Raw genomic sequence first — 22,123 nt, forward strand, 5'->3', positions numbered from 1 at the left:
TCTTTTCTTCTTTGAGTGATTGCTCAGGTGTATTCCACAATAGGTGATTCCAAGCTATATCTGTTGGAGGTGGGCAGGAGTTCACAGTTTTCCAGGACGGAGTACAGCCCTGCCAAACCCGGTGTCCTCCCTGGTCTGGGAGTCGATCGCATAATGCGAGGTAAAAACATGAACTGAAGATCACGTGGCTGCCCTACAAATGTCCTGAATGGGGACATGGGCCAAAAAGGCAGCCGACGAGGCCTGAGCCCTAGTCGAGTGTGCCCGTGCAATCGATGGCAGGGGAATTCCCGCCAGGTCATAGCAGGCACAGATGCACAAGGTGATCCAGTTGGAGACACGCTGAGTGGAGATCGGCCGAGGCGATGAACAGCTGCGAGGACTTCCTGAACGGCTTCGTCCGCTGCAGGTAAAAGGCCAGATCCCGTCTCACATCCAGCGTGTGGAGGCGGCGCTCCGCACTGGACGCATGGGGCTTGGGGCAGGGGACTGGCAGGAAAATGTCCTGACCCATGTGGTAGGCAGAGACCATCTTCGGGAGGAACGAAGGATGCGGGTGGAGCTGGACCTTATCCTTCTGGAATACTGTGTACGGGGGCCCGGAGGTCAGGTCCCTGAGTTCCGAGACCTGCCTAGCCGACATGATCGCCACCTGGAAGGCTACCTTCCACGAGAGGTGCGACCAGGAGCACGTAGCTAGCGGATCAAACGGGGGGCCCGTGAGGCAGGCCAGCACCAGGTTCAGATCCAACTGGGGAACTGGGGGCCAAACGTACGGGAAGAGATGATCCAATCCCTTAAGAAATTGGACAGTCATAGCACAGGAAAATACCGTGTGGCCCTGCACTGGTGGGTGGAAGGCCAATATGGTGGGTGGAAGGCCAAAGTGCACCTTGATGGACAAGGGTGCCAGGCCCTGGGCTCTAAGGTGAAGGAGGTAGTTCAAAATGAGCAGGACTGGGGCAGCCACGGGGGAAACGCCCTGCTCAGCCACCCATCGGGAAAACCGAGACCACTTTGCCAAGTAGGCTCAGCGTGTGGAGGGTCACCTGCTTTCCAAGAGGATGCGCTGAACTCCTTCCGAGCACGTCCTTTCCTCCCGGCCTAACCATTGAGCAGCCACGCTGTGAGGTGGAGTGCCACTAGGTCGGGGGTGAAGGAGGCAGCCCTGGTCCTGGGAGAGCAGGTCTGGGCGGGATGGCAACAGCCATGGCGGGTGACTGTCAGGCTCGTGAGGGTCGCATACCAATGTTGCCTGGGCCATGCCAGGGCAATCAGGAGGACCTGGGCCCCGTCCGTCTTTATTTTTTCCAGGACCTTGCCTAACAGCGGGAACTGGGGGAAGGCATAGAGGAACTGGCCTACCAGGACAGGAGGAAGGTATCGGAGATAGCGCCCCTTCCCAGCCCTCCCCCCCGGAGCAGAACCGGGGACAGTGATGGTTCTGCCGAGTAGCAAACAGGTCCACTTAGGGACTTCCCCACTTTTGGAAAAGTCTGTGCACCACCTCTGCGTGAAGAGACCACTCATGCTAAGAGAAGAAGTCCCTGCTCAAGCGATCTGCCCACGAGTTCCAGGCACCCGGTAGGTGGTAGGCTTGTAGGCAAATGTCGTGGGCTATACAGAAGTCCCATAGCCTAAGGGCTTCCTGGCAGAGGATTGGGCTCCGCCTTGTCTGTTGATGTAAAACATTGAGGCCATGTTGTCCATGAGAACCCTGACCACTCGGCCCTCCAGGTGCAAGCAGAAGGCCATGCATGCCAGCCGGACCACCCTGAGCTCCTTGACGTTTATGTGGAGGGCCAGGTCCTGTGCAGACCACAGACATTGGGTCTGAATGTTCCCCACATGGGCTCCCCACCCCAGGTCTGATGCATCGGACACCAGCTCCATCGATGGGGGCCTGCCTCTGAACGGCACCCCATGGAGCATGTTCCCCGGGGAGGACCACCATCATAGGGAGGCGATCACCGGTTCGGGCACAGTGAGGACTTTTTTCAGAGTAACAGCCGTGTTAGTCTGTATTCGCAAAAAGAAAAGGAGTACTTGTGGCACCTTAGAGACTAACCAATTTATTTGAGCATGAGCTTTCGTGAGCTACAGCTCACTTCATCAGATGCATACCGTGGAAACTGCAGCAGACTTTATATATACACAGAGAATATGAAACAATACCTCCTCCCACCCCACTGTCCTGCTGGTAATAGCTTATCTAAAGTAATCTTCAGGTTAGGCCATTTCCAGCACAAATCCAGGTTTTCTCACCCTCCACCCCCCCACACAAATTCACTCTCCTGCTGGTGATAGCCCATCCAAAGTGACAACTCTTTACACAATGTGCATGATAATGAAGTTAGGCCATTTCCTGCACAAATCCAGGTTCTCTCACTCCCTCACCCCCCTCCAAAAACCCACCCCCATACACACACAGACTCACTCTCCTGCTGGTAATAGCTCGTCCAAACTGACCACTCTCCAAGTTTAAATCCAAGTTAAACCAGAACATCGGGGGGGGGGGGGGTAGGAAAAAACAAGAGGAAATAGACTACCTTGCATAATGACTTAGCAACTCCCAGTCTCTATTTAAGCCTAAATTAATAGTATCCAATTTGCAAATGAATTCCAATTCAGCAGTTTCTCGCTGGAGTCTGGATTTGAAGTTTTTTTGTTTTAAGATAGCGACCTTCATGTCTGTGATTGCGTGACCAGAGAGATTGAAGTGTTCTCCGACTGGTTTATGAATGTTATAATTCTTGACGTCTGATTTGTGTCCATTTATTCTTTTACGTAGAGACTGTCCAGTTTGACCAATGTACATGGCAGAGGGGCATTGCTGGCACATGATGGCATAAATCACATTGGTGGATGTGCAGGTGAATGAGCCTCTGATAGTGTGGCTGATGTTATTAGGCCCTGTGATGGTGTCCCCTGAATAGATATGTGGGCACAATTGGCAACGGGCTTTGTTGCAAGGATAAGTTCCTGGGTTAGTGGTTCTGTTGTGTGGTATGTGGTTGTTGGTGAGTATTTGCTTCAGGTTGCGGGCTGTCTGTAGGCAAGGACTGGCCTGTCTCCCAAGATTTGTGAGAGTGTTGGGTCATCCTTTAGGATAGGTTGTAGATCCTTAATAATGCGTTGGAGGGGTTTTAGTTGGGGGCTGAAGGTGACGGCTAGTGGCGTTCTGTTATTTTCTTTGTTAGGCCTGTCCTGTAGTAGGTAACTTCTGGGAACTCTTCTGGCTCTATCAATCTGTTTCTTTACTTCCGCAGGTGGGTATTGTAGTTGTAAGAAAGCTTGACAGAGATCTTGTAGGTGTTTGTCTCTGTCTGAGGGGTTGGAGCAAATGCGGTTGTATCGCAGAGCTTGGCTGTAGACGATGGATCGTGTGGTGTGGTCAGGGTGAAAGCTGGAGGCATGCAGGTAGGAATAGCGGTCAGTAGGTTTCCGGTATAGGGTGGTGTTTATGTGACCATTGTTTATTAGCACTGTAGTGTCCAGGAAGTGGATCTCTTGTGTGGACTGGACCAGGCTGAGGTTGGTGGTGGGATGGAAATTGTTGAAATCATGGTGGAATTCCTCAAGGGCTTCTTTTCCATGGGTCCAGATGATGAAGATGTCATCAATATAGCGCAAGTAGAGTAGGGGCTTTAAGGGACGAGAGCTGAGGAAGCGTTGTTCTAAATCAGCCATAAAAATGTTGGCATACTGTGGGGCCATGCGGGTACCCATAGCAGTGCCGCTGATCTGAAGGTATACATTGTCCCCAAATGTGAAATAGTTATGGGTAAGGACAAAGTCACAAAGTTCAGCCACCAGGTTAGCCGTGACATTATCGGGGATAGTGTTCCTGACAGCTTGTAGTCCATCTTTGTGTGGAATGTTGGTGTAGAGGGCTTCTACATCCATAGTGGCCAGGATGGTGTTATCAGGAAGATCACCGATGGATTGAAGTTTCCTCAGGAAGTCAGTGGTGTCTCGAAGGTAGCTGGGAGTGCTGGTAGCGTAGGGCCTGAGGAGGGAGTCTACATAGCCAGACAATCCTGCTGTCAGGGTGCCAATGCCTGAAATGATGGGGCGCCCAGGAGTTCCAGGTTTATGGATCTTGGGTAGTAGATAGAATATCCCAGGTCGGGGTTCCAGGGGTGTGTCTGTGCGGATTTGATCTTGTGCTTTTTCAGGAAGTTTCTTGAGCAAATGCTGTAGTTGCTTTTGGTAACTCTCAGTGGGATCATAGGGTAATGGCTTGTAGAAACTCGTGTTGGAGAGCTGCCGAGCAGCCTCTTGTTCATATTCCGACCTATTCATGATGACAACAGCACCTCCTTTGTCAGCCTTTTTGATTATGATGTCAGAGTTGTTTCTGAGGCTGTGGATGGCATTGCGTTCCGCATGTCTGAGGTTATGGGGCAAGTGATGCTGCTTTTCCACAATTTCAGCCCGTGCACGTCGGCGGAAGCACTCTATGTAGAAGTCCAGTCTGCTGTTTCGACCTTCAGGAGGAGTCCACCTAGAATCCTTCTTTCTGTAGTGTTGGTAGGGAGACCTCTGTGGATTAGTATGTTGTTCAGAGGTATTTTGGAAATATTCCTTGAGTCGGAGACGTCGAAAATAGGATTCTAGGTCACCACAGAACTGTATCATGTTCGTGGGGGTGGAGGGGCAGAAGGAGAGGCCCCGGGATAGAACAGCTGCTTCTGCTGGGCTGAGAGTATAGTTGGATAGGTTAACAATATTGCTAGGTGGGTTGAGGGAACCATTGCTGTGGCCCCTTGTAGCATGTAGTAGTTTAGAAAGTTTAGTGTCCTTTTTCTTTTGTAGAGAAGCAAAGTGTGCGTTGTAAATGGCTTGTCTAGTTTTAGTAAAATCCAGCCACGAGGAAGTTTGTGTGGAAGGTTGGTTTTTTATGAGAGTATCCATTTTTGAGAGCTCATTCTTAATCTGTCCCTGTTTGCTGTAGAGGATGTTGATCAGGTGATTCCGCAGTTTCTTTGAGAGCGTGTGGCACAAGCTGTCAGCATAGTCTGTGTGGTATGTAGATTGTAATGGATTTTTTACCTTCAGTCCTTTTGGTACGATGTCCATCTGTTTGCATTTGGAAAGGAAGATGATGTCTGTCTGTATCTGTGCAAGTTTTTTCATGCAGTTGATAGATTTCCACTCCATACGGCTTTGTTCATCCTGTCTCTAGCCTGGGAGATCGCCAAGGCCAACCATAGCTCGAGGGGCCTCATCCTGAGTCTGGCGTGATGGACCACACATGTGCATGCCAACATGTGACCCAAGAGCTGGAGACACGCTTTGGCTGTTGTCACTGGAAACCTTGTAATCATGTCAATGAGCCCTTTCAGGGTCTCGAACCTGTCTGGTGGGAGGGAGGTTCTGGCCAACATGGCGTCCAGGACTGCCCCAATAAATTCTATGCCAGGAGTCAGCAACCTTTGAGAAGTGGTGTGCCGAGTCTTCATTTATTCACTTTAATTTAAGGTTTTGCGTGCCAATAATACATTTTAATGTTTTTTAGAAGGTCTCTCTATAAGTCTATATATTATATAACTAAACTATTGTTGTATGTAAACAAGGTTTTCAAAATGTTTAAGAAGCTGCATTTAAAATTAAATTAAAATGCTGATCTTACACCGCCAGCCCGCTCAGCCCACTGCTGGCCTTAGGTTCTGAGTCAGGGCTGGGGTTGTGGGGGGGTGCAGGGATCAGGGCATGGGGCTGGGGTGTGTGGGGGGGTGCAGGGGTGAGGGCAGAGGGCTGGGTGTGTGAGAGCGGGGTGCAGGGGTCAGGGCAGAGGAGTGGGGGGGGGTCAGAGCAGAGGGCTGGCCTGAGCAGCTCATGGCAGGGGGCTGGAGGGGATATGCCAATTCCACCCCCTTCCCAAGGTCCCCGGAGCAGAGAGCGTGCTGCTGCTCTGCTTTTCCCTCTCCCCCTCCATAGCAAGGGCTGTCAGCTGATTGGCCTCAGGGAGGGAGGAGAAGGGGCAGGAATCCAGCACGCTGGGGGAAGAGGAGGGGGAGGGGGAAGCATGCCTGCCCTGCAAGGAGAGAGCGGTGGGCGGAGAAGAGCGGGCCAGGCAGGATTTTTAATGGCACGCTGCTGTCTGCCAGAGTCCCCGGCAGACAGCAGCGTGCCATTAAAAATTGGCTCGCGTGCCATCTTTGGCATGTATGCCATAGGTTGCCGACCCCTGCTCTATGCGTTGCACTGCGACTAACGTGGACTTGGTGTTGTTTACCAACAGGCCCAGAGTGGCGCACATGGACAGAAGGAGCGCCATGTGATCCTGCACCTGTGACTGGGAGCTGCCCTTGACCAACCAGTCATCCAGACGGGGGAAGATCTGGACCCCATGGCGCCTGAGGTAGGCCGCCACCACCGATATACTCTTTGTAAACACCCTGGGGGCAGTGGACAGGCCAAACGGGAAGACCGTAAACTGGTAGTGTTCCTGCCCAACCATGAAACTGAGGAAGCGTCTGTGCCCCTCGAATATACGAATGTGGAAGTACGCATCCTGCAGATCGAGGGCAGGTTACCAGTCCCCAGGATCCAGGGAGGGGATGATGGAGGCCAGGGATACTATGCAGAACTTGAGCTTTACCACGTACTGGTTCAGGCCTTGCAGGTCCAGGATGGGCCTGAGCCCCCCTTTGGGATAAGGAAATAGCAGGAGTAGTACCCCTTGCGTTCGAACTCCGCTGGCACCCTTTCCACCGCTCCCAGGCCAAGGAGCCACCCCACCTTCTGCTCAAGCAGAGCCTCGTGAGAGGGGTCCCCCAGGAGGCATGGGGGCGGAGGGTGGTTGGGTGGGATGGAGGTAAACTGGAGGGTGTAACCCCGGGAGATGGTGTTGAGGAGCCATCGGTCCAAGGTCAGCTGTGACCATTCCGGGAGGAAAGCACCCAACCGGTTGGAGAAGGGAAGCTTTATTGTGGATTGATCCCTGATGAGAACTGGTAGGGCTCCCCCGGGCGTCCCATCAAAACCGCCATTTCCCTGCCTGTTTGCCCTTCGGGGACGCACACTGGGGGGGCAGGCCGAGACTGTCTCTGCGGGCGCTTCTTATAGTCCCGCGACTTTTTATAAGGGGGCTCATATTTAGATTGGGTGGCCTGGGCGGGAGCCTGCTGCGACTTAAACTTAGGTTTAGCCAGAGCCGGAACATAAAGGCCAAGAGTCTGAAGCGTGGTGCGAGTGTCTTTCAGGCCATGCAGTTTTATACCTGTTTGTTCTGCAAACAGAGCTTTGCCGTCAAACGAGAGGTCCTCCAAAGAGGTCTGCGCCTCGCTGGACAGCCCAGAGAGCAAAAGCCACAACGCCCTTCTCATGGATACCGCGGAGGCCATGGACCACGCGGCTGTGTCCACTGCATCCGACGCTGCCTGCAGAGTTGCCCTGGCAGCCGCTGTACCCTCCTCCACCAGCGCTTTGAACTCCTTCCTTTCGTGCTCTTGGAGGGAATCGTCGAACTTGAGCAGGGAGCCCCACAGCTTGAACTCATATCAGCCCAGGAGAGTCTGAGGGTTCACCACCCATAACTGGAAGCTCGAGGACAAATACATTTTTCTCCCAAATGAATCTAGCCTCCTTGAATCCTTATTTTTTGGAGTGGGGCTGGTTGGCCCTGCTGGTCCCTGTGGTTGACCGACTCGACCACCAGGGAGTTAGGAGCCTTTGGTAGGCACAAAATACTTCCATTTCACTCTCTTAGAGATGGGGGCCAATGAGGCTGGGGTTTGCCACCGGGCATTTGAAATTTTTGCTACCCCTTCATGGAGAGGCAAGGACACTCTGCCCGGTACCGTGGCGGATAGGACATTAAAAAGGGAGTCTGAGGGCTCCTCCACCTCCTCTGCCTAAAGGTTGAGGTTTGATGGCACCCTTTTCAATAGCTCTTGGTGGGCTTTAGAGGTCTCCTGCAGGACGGAGGGAGGAGTGGCCATAATCACCTCATCAGGGGAGGGCAAGGAGACAGGTGCGGTACTTTGCATGTCCACTGGCACCAGACGGTCCACCACCTGCTCGCTCTCTGGGCACGGCACCCAGGATATACGCCCCACCGACTCCTTCCTCGGAGGCCGGGAGAGGGAGGCCAATGGCCATTCCGAAGCTCTGGCCACCAAGCAAGCACCTACCAGGGGCTGCGTCGGAGGCCACGGTGCCCACTGGTACCATTGGGCCAGCCACGGGGCCCGGTGACACTGCACCTGCTGTGGCACCGGCGGAGCAGGCTGTTCAGCCTGGCTGGCCTGGCCCATCGACGGATGGCTACGAAGGGAGGCCAGGCTGGTGTATGACCTGCCGCTGTCCCTTGACCAGGAGGATCGGTGGCGCAGGGAGCGGTGCTGACTCCGAGACAGCGACTCCAATGTGGAGGAACGACACCACCGGTAGCAGCTGCTCTGCGATCGGCCCCGGCGGGCGGATCTGCAATGGCGAATCGCCAGCGGTTGACGCCCGGGGCTGTGGGAGCGGTGCCGTGGCGGGGTCCGGGAGCGAGACGACAAACGGGAACGGCGTCGATGTTCGTGTTGCGACCAACTACAATAGCCCCTCCGAGACGAGGACCTTCGCCTACATCTGCCTCGGTCCCATCGGTGTCCGCTCCTCGAGGTGGAGCGGTGCCCAGAGTCTCTGTCAGACGGAACCCAGCCAGACAACCTGGTGGGAGTCGATGGTGACCCACGTGGACTACGCACAGAAAGGTTGTTGAGTGGCGAACGGCGTCGGGAACATTCCCTCGACCGAGACCGGTACCGAGTCAAGGGCGACTGCAGAGATCCCAGCAGCAGCTTGCCTCTGGACCACGGGGCCAACATTGGTGGTGCTCCTGGTACCAGGATGGACATCACATCCCGAGCCGCCCGCAGGGCCTCTGGCATGGAAGGCATCCGGACATCCGGGGAAGCCTGCTCCGAATGGGCCAGGCTACTCTGCTCTACTTGAGTCGGAGGCCTAGAGGCCGATGGGGATCGAGGTCTGCCCAACACGGGTCTAGTCTCTGCCCCAGATTTACTTCGGTGCCGCAGCGGAGAAGGCCTCTTCTCAGCCTTTTTGGCGTGCCCCGTGGACGGGGAGTGGTGCCGACTAGTAGATGGCGCTGGGGGATTGCCGCACACCGACACCACAGTGCCTGGTGTGAACTCGCAGCGGCACACCAGAGTTGGGGTCAATGTCAACTCCATGAGGATAGCCCAGAGCCTAATGTCTCTCTCTCTCTTGGTCTGAGGCTTAAACGACTTGCAAATCTTGCAGCGATTGCTGAGATGGGTTTCACCCAAACAGCGTAAACAGTCCGCGTGCGGATCACCCACTGGCATCGGGTTCCTACAAATCCAGGTTTTAAGTGGACTTAAAACCTGGGGCCTGGGGCATGCCTGGGTGCACTAGCTAAACTAAACTAAAACTAATGGAGTACTAACTACAGGTACCAACGTTGCACGAATAAGAGTTCTGGGGACAAGCTACAGCAAAGCTGGGGCAGAGCAGTTCCAAAGCACCTTCACTGGCAGCAAGAAGGAACTGAGGGTGGGGGTAGTGCGCAGCGCCCCTTATACCGCGCCATGGAGGCGCCACTCCAGGGGTTATTAGGGGTGCTCCCTTACGGGTACTGCTAGGGGAAATACTTCCGACACCGGTGCACGTGGTGAGCACGCACACCTATTGTGGAATACACATGAGCAATCACTCGAAGTTTAATGGAACACACAAGCTGGTGCAAAAGTAATGCTCCCAAACAACAGAACAGGACAGAGCTAAAATCATTATTATAAACCTAACACACATTTTTTTGATGCACTGCTGGTTTCTTTATGCAAAACAGAGTTTGCATTCTGGATTTTTAATAATTTTACCATTATTATTTATATTTCAGTAGTGAGATCTGGACTCCATCGTACTCAGCACTGTCCATACAAACAACAAAAGAATAGTTTTTATGTTCCTATTCCAGTGTACTAAGTAACTGAACTTAGAATAAGAATGCTGTATTTCTCAAGTGAAACAATAAAGGGCAATATCATCATGACTTACCATAGCTGGGGGTCAAAGTGAAGTAGATCAGGTGACAAAGGTTATAGGCTTCAATTCGAACATCTTTCCAAATTCCTTGAGTGGGAAAAGAGGGACCCCAGTCCCAACTGAACGAACATTGTTCCTGGAATACAGAAAGATGTATCGCAAGTATGTATTTTTCAGCAATGCCCCTCTGCCGTTTACATTGGTCAAACTGGACGGTCTCTACGTAAAAGAATAAATGGACACAAATCAGATGTCAAGAATTATAACATTCATAAATCAGTCGGAGAACACTTCAATCTCTCTGGTCACGCAATCACAGACATGAAGGTCGCTATCTTAAAACAAGAAAACTTCAAATCCAGACTCCAGTGAGAAACTGCTGAATTGGAACTCATTTGCAAATTGGATACTATTAATTTAGGCTTAAATAGAGATTGGGAGTTGCTAAGTCATTATGCAAGGTAGCCTATTTCCCCTTGTTTTTTCCTACCCCGCCCCTCCAGACGTTCTGGTTAAACTTGGATTTAAACTTGGAGAGTGGTCAGTTTGGATGAGCTATTGCCAGCAGGAGAGTGAGTTTGTGTGTGTGTGTATGTCCCCGGGAAAAAAAAAAGGGGGGGGGGGAGGGTGAGAAAGCCTGGATTTGTGCTGGACATGGCCCACCTCGATTACCATGCACATTGTAGGGAGAGTGGTCACTTTGGATGAGCTATTACTAGCAGGAGAGTGAGTTTGTGTGTGTATGGGGGTGGGGGGGTGAGAAAACCTGGATTTGTGCTGGACATGGCCCACCTTGATTATCATGCACATTGTAGGGAGAGTGATCACTTTGGATGAGCTGTTACCAGCAGGATAGTGAGTTTGTGTGTGTGGTTTTTGGAGGGGGGTGAGAGAACCTGGATTTGTGCAGGAAATGGCCCACCTTGATTATCATGCACATTGTGAAGAGAGTTGTCACTTTGGGTGGGCTATTACCAGCAGGAGAGTGAGTTTGTGTGTGGGGGGGTGGAGGGTGAGAAAACCTGGATTTGTACTGGAAATGGCCCAACTTGATGATCACTTTAGATAAGCTATTAGCAGCAGGACAGTGGGGTGGGAGGAGGTATTGTTTCATGATCTCTGTGTGTATATAATGTCTGCTGCAGTTTCCACGGTATGCATCCGATGAAGTGAGCTGTAGCTCACGAAAGCTCATGCTCAAATAAATTGGTTAGTCTCTAAGGTGCCACAAGTACTCCTTTTCTTTTTGCGAATACAGACTAACACGGCTGTTACTCTGAAATTTTTCACATAGGAACTGTTATTGTTCCAGACAATAAATAGACTCTTTATAAAAATTATCTACTGTATCTAAACAAAATATTCCTATACACCAAATAAAAAGTTCTCCAATTTCCAATAACTCAAGAAGAATGTACAGTATCTTTTCCTTACTCCTTGGCTAAATTCTGCTAAGAGTTAAAACCATACAAAATCAGTGGGAAAGCAAAATCAGACCTGCCCCTTCCCTTAAAAAATAATAATAATAAAAAAAAAAACAGCAAAAAATTCAATAGCAGCAGACCAGCAGTTACTCTCAAAACAGTTCTGACTTATCCACAGTCTTAAGGTCAACCTTTAATTTTAAATGTAAGAGACAAAGAAAAAAATAGCACATTGATGGATAAAGGTGTTTACAATAATTTAAAGGGACACTATCAACCTAAATATCACAGGAGTATGAAAATGTTATGTCTACTATTGTTACCAGTAACACAGACTAGTGTAACTGAAAGAGATTAGAGATTCAGTGTGTTTGTTTGGTGCATTTTGTGTATAATTAGGTTCACTCTTTCTCCCTTTTGTTTGCATGGTTCTTTCATACAGCAACAGGAAGACGACCAAAAAAAAAAAACCAAACCAAAAAAAACCCACATATTTAAAAAATAGGAAAATGTCATTGTGACTACACACATTGGCAGAATTAAATACTCATGGCCAAGCATAGCACCTGAAACTACATTCAATTTATTTTTAAAAACTGATTAGATTTTTAGTCTTAAAGGGATGCTGTTGACATCTATTGAGCTGACCTTTAAGCTCCACAACGTCCTCCCCCTCGTGCAAATACAATAGATCTTGTTAAAGTCCTGTACAGTGACCTACCACTCTAAATTTAGAGACCAATAATTTTCAGCTGAAGCATACTAATTTTGGCAAGCAACAGCGTGTTAGTCAAGCCTATTCCCTGCACCACAGGAGTCGGCTTGCGTGTCTATCAAGTTGCAAAAGCTTCTTCTAGGAAGAAAGCAATGAACCAATTTCAAATTTAACAGCAGGGACAACCAGTTCTTAGAAAACAGTCCTGACTGGGAACAGTCTTTTTCTTTTTAAAAACTGTATCACTGATAGACCTTCAGGGTTCATTAATATAATCCCTTATATTTTCACTAGCTATTGTAGAAAGCCAACATCTTAAAGTATTAAAAGGCACATTTTCAGTGTGGGCTTGGGGTGATTCGGCCACAAGACTCCCATGAAGATCTAGATGAGTTTAACATTCCTAATACTGAACCTCATACACATATACATAGCGTTCCATGACTTTACAATGGTAAGACTCAAACGAACTTTTAAAATGTTGTGTTTATTTACTTTCAAATGTGGCAGCTCTGCTGTTATACCCATATGTTTGAAATGCAAGCCGTTTTAGGAAACATTCCAAGCAATCTGCAAGTAGAGAAATGCAATGCCTTTGAGGATAAAAATCACTAAGGGTACTTTCCACAAGTCTTACGAGTTTAAATATATAGCCCAGCAAAGTATAAAAATCATTCCTCGCAATTTCACCTCTATAAATAGGACTACAGCTGTTCAAGCTCCTTCCCCTCCAGACTGATTTCTAACAAACATATGGACTCTGCAGAATTAAACAACTCTCCAAGTTTTAATTAACCTTTATGATACAAGTGAACCCCCTATGCTTCCCCCCACACAGGTATCAAATTCAACCATAGCAAGGATAATCAAGGTTGGCCCAGAGACTAGTGTTTAGTTCTGCTATAGTTCTAACTGCAATCCGTAGGGATTGTAATGTCTTCTTCAGCCCCAAGGAGAGAAGGGAACAGAGTGCTTTGGGGAACCAGGCACCAAGCCCTCTGTTGACAGGTTCCAGAGGAATTACATTCAGTTACAGGTCAAAAGGATTCTGGGCATGTTGTTTGAAGTAATTGAAAATGGAGGATCTGCAGGTCTCTGCTGAGAATACAGGGAGCACTTAGCAGGGAAGGCATTTAAACTGTGACAAACCAACAAAAGAAAGGCAATTCTGAAACTTGTTATTTTCCCAGTTGTGCCTCCTTACCGCAAGGCTCTTTCAGAACAGCATGAGATCCTACTCAGAAGATATTCTGCCATAGGTAGTTATAACAGTGTGAACTAAAGACTTACAGTTTTCCATCTTTGGTAGGTTTGTTCTAGTCTGTAATTTTAACTTAATACATATTTATATATATCTGTATCTCCATCACACTTCACAACAACACCTTAAGATGAAAGTGGGCTCTCCGTTAGATAACTCTTGTCGGTACATGCCAGAGCGGCGCAGTATAAATAGCACAGCACATGAGCAATGAAAAACACTCACAAAGCTGCTTGGCTGAGATTTTCTACAGCCTTGGCAATAAACTCTGGCACTCAGAACAGCTAGCTATTGTCATTATTCCTTGCTAAACTCACCTAGTGGATAGATTGATAGTGACTACACAATCTGCCCCCCACAGAAACACCCTTCTGGCTGTCAGTCTGCTTGCTGACATCTTGACAAAGATAACCTTTTAAAAATTCTTGTCACACAGATAGCTACCCTGGCCTTTTTATGCCTCTTACAGATTAGATCTACTTTTTGGACTATGGGATTTTTGTGCTATGAAAAATATGCCCTAGTTATGAAGTTACATCACAGGTTTCAGAATGCATTTATTATGACAGTACATTGTGCATTCCTGCATCCAAGCCTCTAGTCACATACACATGATCTTGCTCTTACCTTTCTGATGAAATTAACATGGCACTCCCCTTTCTGCACAGGTGGGGGGCACTGTGGAGGCACACTGTACGCTCTGTGAGATCTGCTCTGCTCTGCTGCATATGAAATGGCTGATAAGAAACGGACCTCAATAAAATTGACCTCCTTGATCACACTGGTAATATCAAAGCTCTGCACCAGGAAAAAACAAAAACAAAACGATATACCACTGAAATTTAGCTGTGAGCTTTATAAAGATTGGCATATTCCTTTTCAACTATATAGATATTATTTGAATATGTTTGTGAACTAGTCTCTACAGGTTGCAGGACTGAAGGAAAAGAGAACTGGAATACTTCTCAAACTAAGCGAAAAGGCACACTAAGTCCTGCACGTAGCTCTCTCTGGGCAAACCCCTCAGCCCCATTGCAGTCAATGGGAGTCTATGGGTATGGCTATGTAGCCCGCAGAAGTAAGCCTCCCAGCCCAGGTTGACAGATTTGAGCTAGCACTCTAAACATAGCTAGGCAGACAACACTTTGAAGATGTAGCTTGGGCTGTGAAGCATGGGGTTGGTAGGTGAGCTTCAGAGCCTGATTTTAGGTAGACTGAGTACTCAGCTGAACCTTATACAATCCTCTGCTGTCAAGGCATAGTATGGTTCCCCATCCCTCCACTCCTTTCTCTAAAATGTAGATACACTGTCATCTCTGGACTGAGCAAAGAACTCTCCGTAGGACTTATTCATTGACCTGTTAGACCCGGGGCGGGCAAACTATGGCCCGGGGGCACATCTGGCCCTCCAGCCATTTTAAACTGGCCCTCGAGCTCCCGCTGGGGAGTGGGGTCAGGGGCTTGCCCCAATCCGCGCGGCTCCTGGAAGCAGTGGCATGTCCCCCTCTGGCTCCTAAGCATAGGGACAGCCAGGGGGCTCTACACCCTGCCCCTACCCCAAGCGCCACCCCGCAGCTCCCATTGGCCCTGAACCACAGCCAATGGGAGCTGCAGGGGCAGCGCCTGCAGACAGGGTGGCGCACAAAGCCGCCTGGCTGCGCCTCAGCGTAGGAGCCGGAGGAGGGACATGGTGCTGTTTCTGGGAGCTGCTTGAGGTAAGCGCCGCCCACAGCCTCCCCCCTGTTCCCCTTCCGCACCTCTGCCCCAGCCCTGATCCCCCCCCTCCCCCGCCCTCTGAACCTCTCGGTCCCAGCCCAGAGCACCCTCCTGCACCCCCAACCCCTCATCCCCAGCCCTACCTCAGAGCCCGCACCCCCAGCCGAGCCCTCCTGTACCCCAACCTCCAATTTTGTGAGCATTCATTGCCTACCATACAATTTCCATACCCAGATGTGGCCCTCAGGCCAAAATGTTTGCCCACCACTATGTTAGACCCGCCTCTATTTGTGGATAGACAGAAAGGCACATATTTAGTTTTAAAACTCTTATGCTCTCACCACTATACCCACCCCTCAATTTAATTTCACCTGGTAAAATGAAGATTTCAATTGGTTGATATTAGTGTTCTGTCCACACCATTCGTTTGTGGCATGCCTGCTATTTGTTCTTGAATTTCTACCAAGCAGAAGTGCCCTTGCCCCTCTCCTCAATCAGCAGCCACTGTCCTTGACCAGGCAGCAGACCACCACCCAACAAATTACAACATAAGCAACCTCCACAGAATAGATTTACCACTCAAGTGTTTTACAAATGGAGCCACTGAATAGAGTAACTGCCAGAGTCATGAAATCCTTGACTCTGTCCTAGTCAGTTCAATTCTACTTTACGCAGTCACTTCACAAAGCAGATGCTACTAGTGGCCTACCAAAATGAAGATCCAGAAATAAATACTGAATAATACTACTTTGCAATTCTACAGCATCTCCCATCTGTAAACTGTTTTGACACCTCCAACATTAACTAAACCTTCACAGCACCCCTGTGAAAGAGAGAAGAATTAATATTCCTATTTCACAGGTGGGAAACTGAGGCACAAAAAGGCTATTTGATTTGTTCCAGGTCATGCAAGTCTGGGGCAAAGCCAGGAACAGAATCCAGATCTCCTGAGTCCCAGTTCTGTGCTTCAGCCACAAGACCCTCTTTTCTCTAAAGCCATGAAGGTAAATGTTGAGACATGAAGAAACTAAGGATCTCTGTGTGGCTCAGTTCCCCATCTATAAAATGGAGATGGGCTTTCCTTTTTCACAGTCTTTGTCTGTTTGTCTATTTATACTATTTATACTCTTTGGAGCAGGGACTGTGTTTTACTAAGTGTTTGTATAGGACCTAGCACAACCTTATAATTGAAATCTACAAAATTATTTAGTACAATTATGGCAGTCCTAAAAAAGGTCTGTGACTATTTAGTACCTGATCCTGACATACTGATACAGACTAGGATCAAAGAGACAACACAATGACATCAAAAGGCCTGGGAATTTAGATACTCTATTAGAATGAAAGAACAAAAGAAAGAAACTGCAGAAAAACATTTATAAGTAAGCTGTACACTGCATGCATTTACACTTCAGCATTCACATGTAAAGCAGCAGCATTCTAATACCAATTAATAAGCAGATTTACAGCTAATATAACTGATTTAAACTTCAGTTTTCTTAGAGCTGTGACAGTTCCCAAGAAGCAGGACTCATATCATTAGGTAAACTGTTCCTCTTGCCATACTTCTTCTAGATTACAACATGAAATGTTCTTCTCTAGGCCTGATCCTGCTCCCACTGGGAAGCCAGTGCACCTCCCCTTCCCAGCAATGAGGTGGCTTTCTGTATGGCTCTCAGATAAAGACATTTCAAACCCTATGATATATTATCAAGTCTAGTCCACTATATTTTACCCTGGACTGAACACATTGGGGGTATTATTGTGTACTTGTCGAGGTACGAACCGCTTGGCAGAAAAGTGCTTTGAGACAACTATAGAATTGCCTTTAGAAATACCAGCATTACTCACATATCTGTTGAACATGTTGTCCGTTCTCCCAACAGTGACATTATTGATCAGGATTTGTGCTACTGTATCTACTCCCTCGAAAACCAAATTCACTTTCTGCCATTTGCTATGAATGATGACACAGGAATGTAAAATTATTAGGGTACTTTGAATTAACTACACATGGAGAGAGTCAATACTGAAATCTATGTCCCCAGTATCCTAAATAGCAGCTGTTTCAATGGGTTACAGAAATACTTTCCACAGTGTAACCATCTTTATAATTTCAAATTAAAATGACAGCTGACATGGATCAGACTCACAATACAGCACAACATCCCATGTCCAATAGATATCAGATGTGTGGCTGCTTGCTTCCTATCAGCTTTATTATTGCCCTTCAGCAGTTTGGAATTTGTACATCATTTTTTGACAATGGGGAAAAAAATCTTGAAAAAGAAAAAGAAACCCACTAAGTGACATTTAGCAACAGGCTGCTTGAAGCTTATATCCCATTACAGAATTTGGTTTATTACATCTGAAAGTAATCGGTGGATTTGGGGCTGACTGCTTAGCAAACATTTCTGCATGGAAGATAACATAAAACTATTCTTATTGCGTACCTGACATCAAAAGGGGCTTTGAATGTCCTGCTGTAAGTCCAATTATCCAAGGAGATCCATCTGTAGGCCAGGTCATTAAACCTATAGTAAGGATCCTATTGATAGACGAACAAAAAACATTGCAGTGTTACACAAATAAAATGAATACTGTTATCTAGTAGGTGAGTCATTTTCAGATATTCTGCAAGTGCACAATCCAATTATCTTAATTTGGTTAGCTTTAGGAGCTCAGATATTTCTTCCGCTTCTGAAGTGATATGTGAAAGCAACAGCTTTAGAACATTTTGACAGTAACTACATATAGGTTAAATTAAATTCTGCTTGCTGTACTCATGCTTAGAAGTAAGGGGAGCAGGATTTGGCCCTTGTAATGCTGAGCTGGAAACAGAAAGAATTCAACAGAGGTAGCAATTCAAAAGGAGAGGGAGAGTAGCAGAACGACCACCACCACAATGACAGAGCATAGAGGACAGACGAGATCATAAGGGCCAGGGAAATAGAATCTTCAGACCTCTAGAAACTACAGCGAAAAAACCTGTACGGTTTTAAATATCAGCAACATCCCCAGAAATCCACACCTATCACTCCTGATATGACATGAATATATTCCACTGTTATATTAGGGAAGGGAAAAGTGGAAACACATTTTGGTTAGTTGAGTAAAATTAAAATGTCTACCTCTGTTCTTCCCCCCAAAAGACAGTTATGTGAGAACCTCACTGTAATTATAACAAATGTGCTATTTTCCTTTTTGTCATACCGCTCACTCAAGAATTATAAGCACATTCCTTACAACTCATTCCCACTCCCTTTTCCTTGATGTTCCTTTCCTTATGTTGGGTCACTTTGTACCTCACCTAGACTGCAAACAACTCAGGGCAGGTGTGTGGACCTGATACTCCACTGCCTTGCACCTTGTGCAGCCACTCACACCTGGAAAAAGTGAGTGTCAGTGATGAAATCTGACTCTTTGGTAGCATTTTACCTCCACTTTGCACAGATGTAGATGGTAGTGCAGGGCCCGGTCCTCTACTTGTCAGTAAAACACTACACACAATGGCCCTGAAGAAATAATAGTAACAATGATATATTAAGGGCCCAATCCTGCAACCCTTACTCCTGCAAGTAGCCCCACTGAAGTCTGTGGGACTACCCAAATGAACTAGTAGAAGAGTTGCAAGAGTGGAACCCAGCTCATAAAAAGTCTCACTGTGGTGTCTGAACATGAGTAAGATGTTTATGTCAGACAGTTCAGTGTGTATATCAGAGGCACCTACTGAGACAGCATCTCATCTTTCTCCGGCAATTTCTCAGCTGAATTGGTTTCCTAAAACAAATAGCTGTAGATTCTGCTGATGTACTTTACCCAAAGCTTAGCTGGAAAGAGCACAGAGGCAACAAGACTCACTACGTAACATTAGAAGCTTTCTAGACTGTTAAGAGTTGTTCCCGGGGCCTGAATGCCCAGATTCAAACTGAGAGAAAGAAAATTTGGTCAGTCCTTTTATTTTCCTTGCTGCAACTCAATTTTTCTCATCTCGTATGTCAGTATCAATATTAATAGTCCTTCTGCACTCAGATTTCTTTGAAGGGGCTCTTCTTGTATCCCTTTTACAACATATAAGGCTAGATTGTGAGATTTACACACAGTCTTATGTTGGGCACAGAAGAGTCACAGCACCTGAGGGAACACCAGGAGAGGATATGTCTCAAGTAATATATTCTCTTCTGGAGCCTCCCAGCAGGACATACGCTACTTCATGGGCCTGTGCAGAGGGTAGGGCATGGCCCTGCCTCCTTGCTACCCCCTCTCAGGCAATTTGTTTGCCAGGGAGAGTAAGCAGCAAGCAGGAACTGCTATTGTGACTGTCCCTCATGCAGGCCATACAAGTGTGGAGGCCTTCTCCTGTAGCACATCTCTGATCACAATCTGGCTCAGGCTGAGAAGGATGCCTATTGATGTGCACCAGGGACATGTCTTACTGTTTTCAAATGTGAAAGATCAGCAAGCAAGCTTTTGAGGGAGACTACCAGACCTGAACCACATCCGATTTGGACTGCTCTATTGTGTTATTCATCACTTTGTCATCTTTAAAGGGGCAATACCAAGTTAAAATAACATTACACACACAAAACTACCTCCTTACCTGTGTACTGACAACATTTAACATTCTAAAAACATTTCAAAACCCTAGAGTCTGGTCATTTCCTTGAAATAAATATGCATAGGGAACACCCTCTCCAATATTTGGACCTGGCGCTGCTGAAGCAGAAAGCTGGAGGAAGACAGGATGGGACAGGGAGTTTGTGCATTACTTTCCTCCCACAAAGACCTACTTGGCACCTGAAAAGTGTTATCCAGAAAAAGATATAGTTGGTTTCTGGCCCCCACTCCATCCTCTTCATGGAGACTCCAGGAAGAGGAAGTGCTGGCAAAACAGTGCCAGGGGAGCCACACAGATTGGGAGTTAGAAGAAGGCAAGTGCTTCACAGCTGGTGTAGAAATATCCACATAGATACCCTGGCCTCCTGAAGATGCTGGGGCTCTGTGGGTTCAGGGTCAGAGGGCAAATCCTTATTTATCTATGTTTATTTGGGTGGAAGGGAGAAGATCTAGTATTCCCAGAACTATTTGCCAGTTAAGCAATTTGTTGTCTTTCTGCACTTCTCAGTTTATTCACTCAAACTAAACAAGTCGGTTTTGTTTATTATCAACACAATGCTGCTGATCATGCTGCTCTGCAGGTAGCTCAAAACGTTTTCCGGCAAACATTCCCTCAAATAAAAAACAGTGAATTCTAAATTGTGCCTATATTCACATCTCTTCATGTTCACTTTCCATTACTGTTTTAGTGATGGAGTTTCCTGGCAGGAATGCTCATAGGAACAAAGAGCTTTAAGCAGAGATCAGAAAACATTCACAAATAAGGTCCGAAAATCTTTGGAGTTTTCAAGAACAGGTTGAACAAAAACCTATCAGGCATGATCTAGGTTTACTTGGTCCCGCCTCAGCACAGGAGGCTGGGCTTGATGATCTCTTGAGGTCCCTTCCTATGATTTCTATAATTCTGTGTATAAACACTAGCAATTGCACTCAAAATTTGATCTAAGAATTATGCTCAGCCAATCGGAGAATAGAAAAATACCACATGACCTACATGTTCTATCATAACTATCCAACACATCACATTTTGGATATCAAATACAACGAACTGCAAGTGAACAATCTTAAGATCAATAATAATTCATGTAAGCAAATAATTTTAAACAAATACATTCAAGAAAATAGCAAAAGGCTCACAAACATTAGAGGCTCAATTCAGCACAAATGATGTATTAATTACTCAGCTGCAGACACAGAAGGGGATGTTTATATCTGAATAGTCTGGTCTTAATTTTATTTGGTGTACATTGCAGGAAGCAATTTATATTATCAGCTTTTGTAAAACCTTTAACAAAAAATAAAGCTTGGGCCGAAACTACATGGCAATGATCCCTTCAATTACAGGAGCATATGTAGTGTACTGATGAGCAGATTTTTTCATGCAGTTTTATGCGTCCATGCATGTGTGCACACATGCACGTGCGGTCTGAAGCCCGATGCCATCAATGTCACTTTCTAGATAGTTTAAACATGCTGCAGTTCAAATCAGTTTTCCGCCCAGAACAGCAATTACTAGCTCAAGATTATTTCATTTGTTCATCCAAAACTTCTTTCAATGATCAATTCTGCCCCATTGCTTTGGTTGATTATAGCATCATGTCCTAGGCCTGATAAAACCCACATTAAGGAACTTGTTGGATCAGGAAACAGAACCCACAGAACTCCACTTGATAGTGACCAAAGATTGCTACCACTGGATGACTGTACAGCATCTTATCTGAAGTGAGTTGGTGTTCCATTTCCTAGTAATTATAGTAATTTTGTTGCCTGGCCTTTGGCTGGAGAGCTCTTTGTGCAATGTCAAAAAGTTCTTTTCATTTGATTCCACCAACCACATCCATATCCAATAAATTTCGAGCCTTCCTCATGTTTCTTAAAGATGATGTGTGAATTTTTTTTAAACTGATTTTGAACCCAGAAGATATTTTGTTCATTTGAATTTTTGCTATTTAGTTTTTTGAGGGTATGGTTTGTTTTGTTTTATGTTACTTTGGAACTAACAGGAATGTTGTCTCGTCATCCTATAATCTACTGGAGGACGTCCTGGGGGTCTCAGGGTAGTATATTGTTAGCTCTCACACATTATTGAAGGAGTGAAGGTGTTGAGTGACACCTTGTCTCCAGAACGTTTAATAGTAAGTGAAGACGGTTTTCCTAAAAATCAAACAGTTTTAAACAGTATGACTAAAAATCCTTTCCCCTCTCAACTGCACTGAAGTCCTGGAAGGGCATAATTTCACTAACTCTTTAGCCATCGTAGTGCCTTTCAGGTTAGACAGGATCTGAACTTCAAATATAACAAACAAGTAGGAAAAACCCACAGGTTTGCTTTTTCTGGGGGAAGGGAGGGGTGGAAATCAAGCC

General features: G+C 47.0%; 1 protein-coding gene across 6 annotated transcripts in view; it reads right to left on the minus strand.

Moving 5' to 3' along the window:
• Positions 1-22,123, minus strand: part of MANBA (mannosidase beta) — an 82,239-nt gene that overhangs the window by 50,658 nt on the left and 9,458 nt on the right. For all 6 annotated transcript variants that reach the window (XM_077815085.1, XM_077815082.1, XM_077815081.1 and 3 more), the window contains exons 2-5: positions 17,596-17,690; positions 16,994-17,099; positions 14,054-14,224; positions 10,039-10,162 (exon numbers count right to left, since the gene is read on the minus strand). In XM_077815085.1, coding sequence (XP_077671211.1) covers positions 10,039-10,162; positions 14,054-14,224; positions 16,994-17,008 — 310 coding nt within the window. In that variant the 5' untranslated portion in view covers positions 17,009-17,099; positions 17,596-17,690. The remainder of the gene's footprint in view (positions 1-10,038; positions 10,163-14,053; positions 14,225-16,993; positions 17,100-17,595; positions 17,691-22,123) is intronic.

Source organism: Eretmochelys imbricata, chromosome 4 (assembly GCF_965152235.1).
Source record: "Eretmochelys imbricata isolate rEreImb1 chromosome 4, rEreImb1.hap1, whole genome shotgun sequence".
NCBI lineage: Eukaryota > Metazoa > Chordata > Testudines > Cheloniidae > Eretmochelys > Eretmochelys imbricata.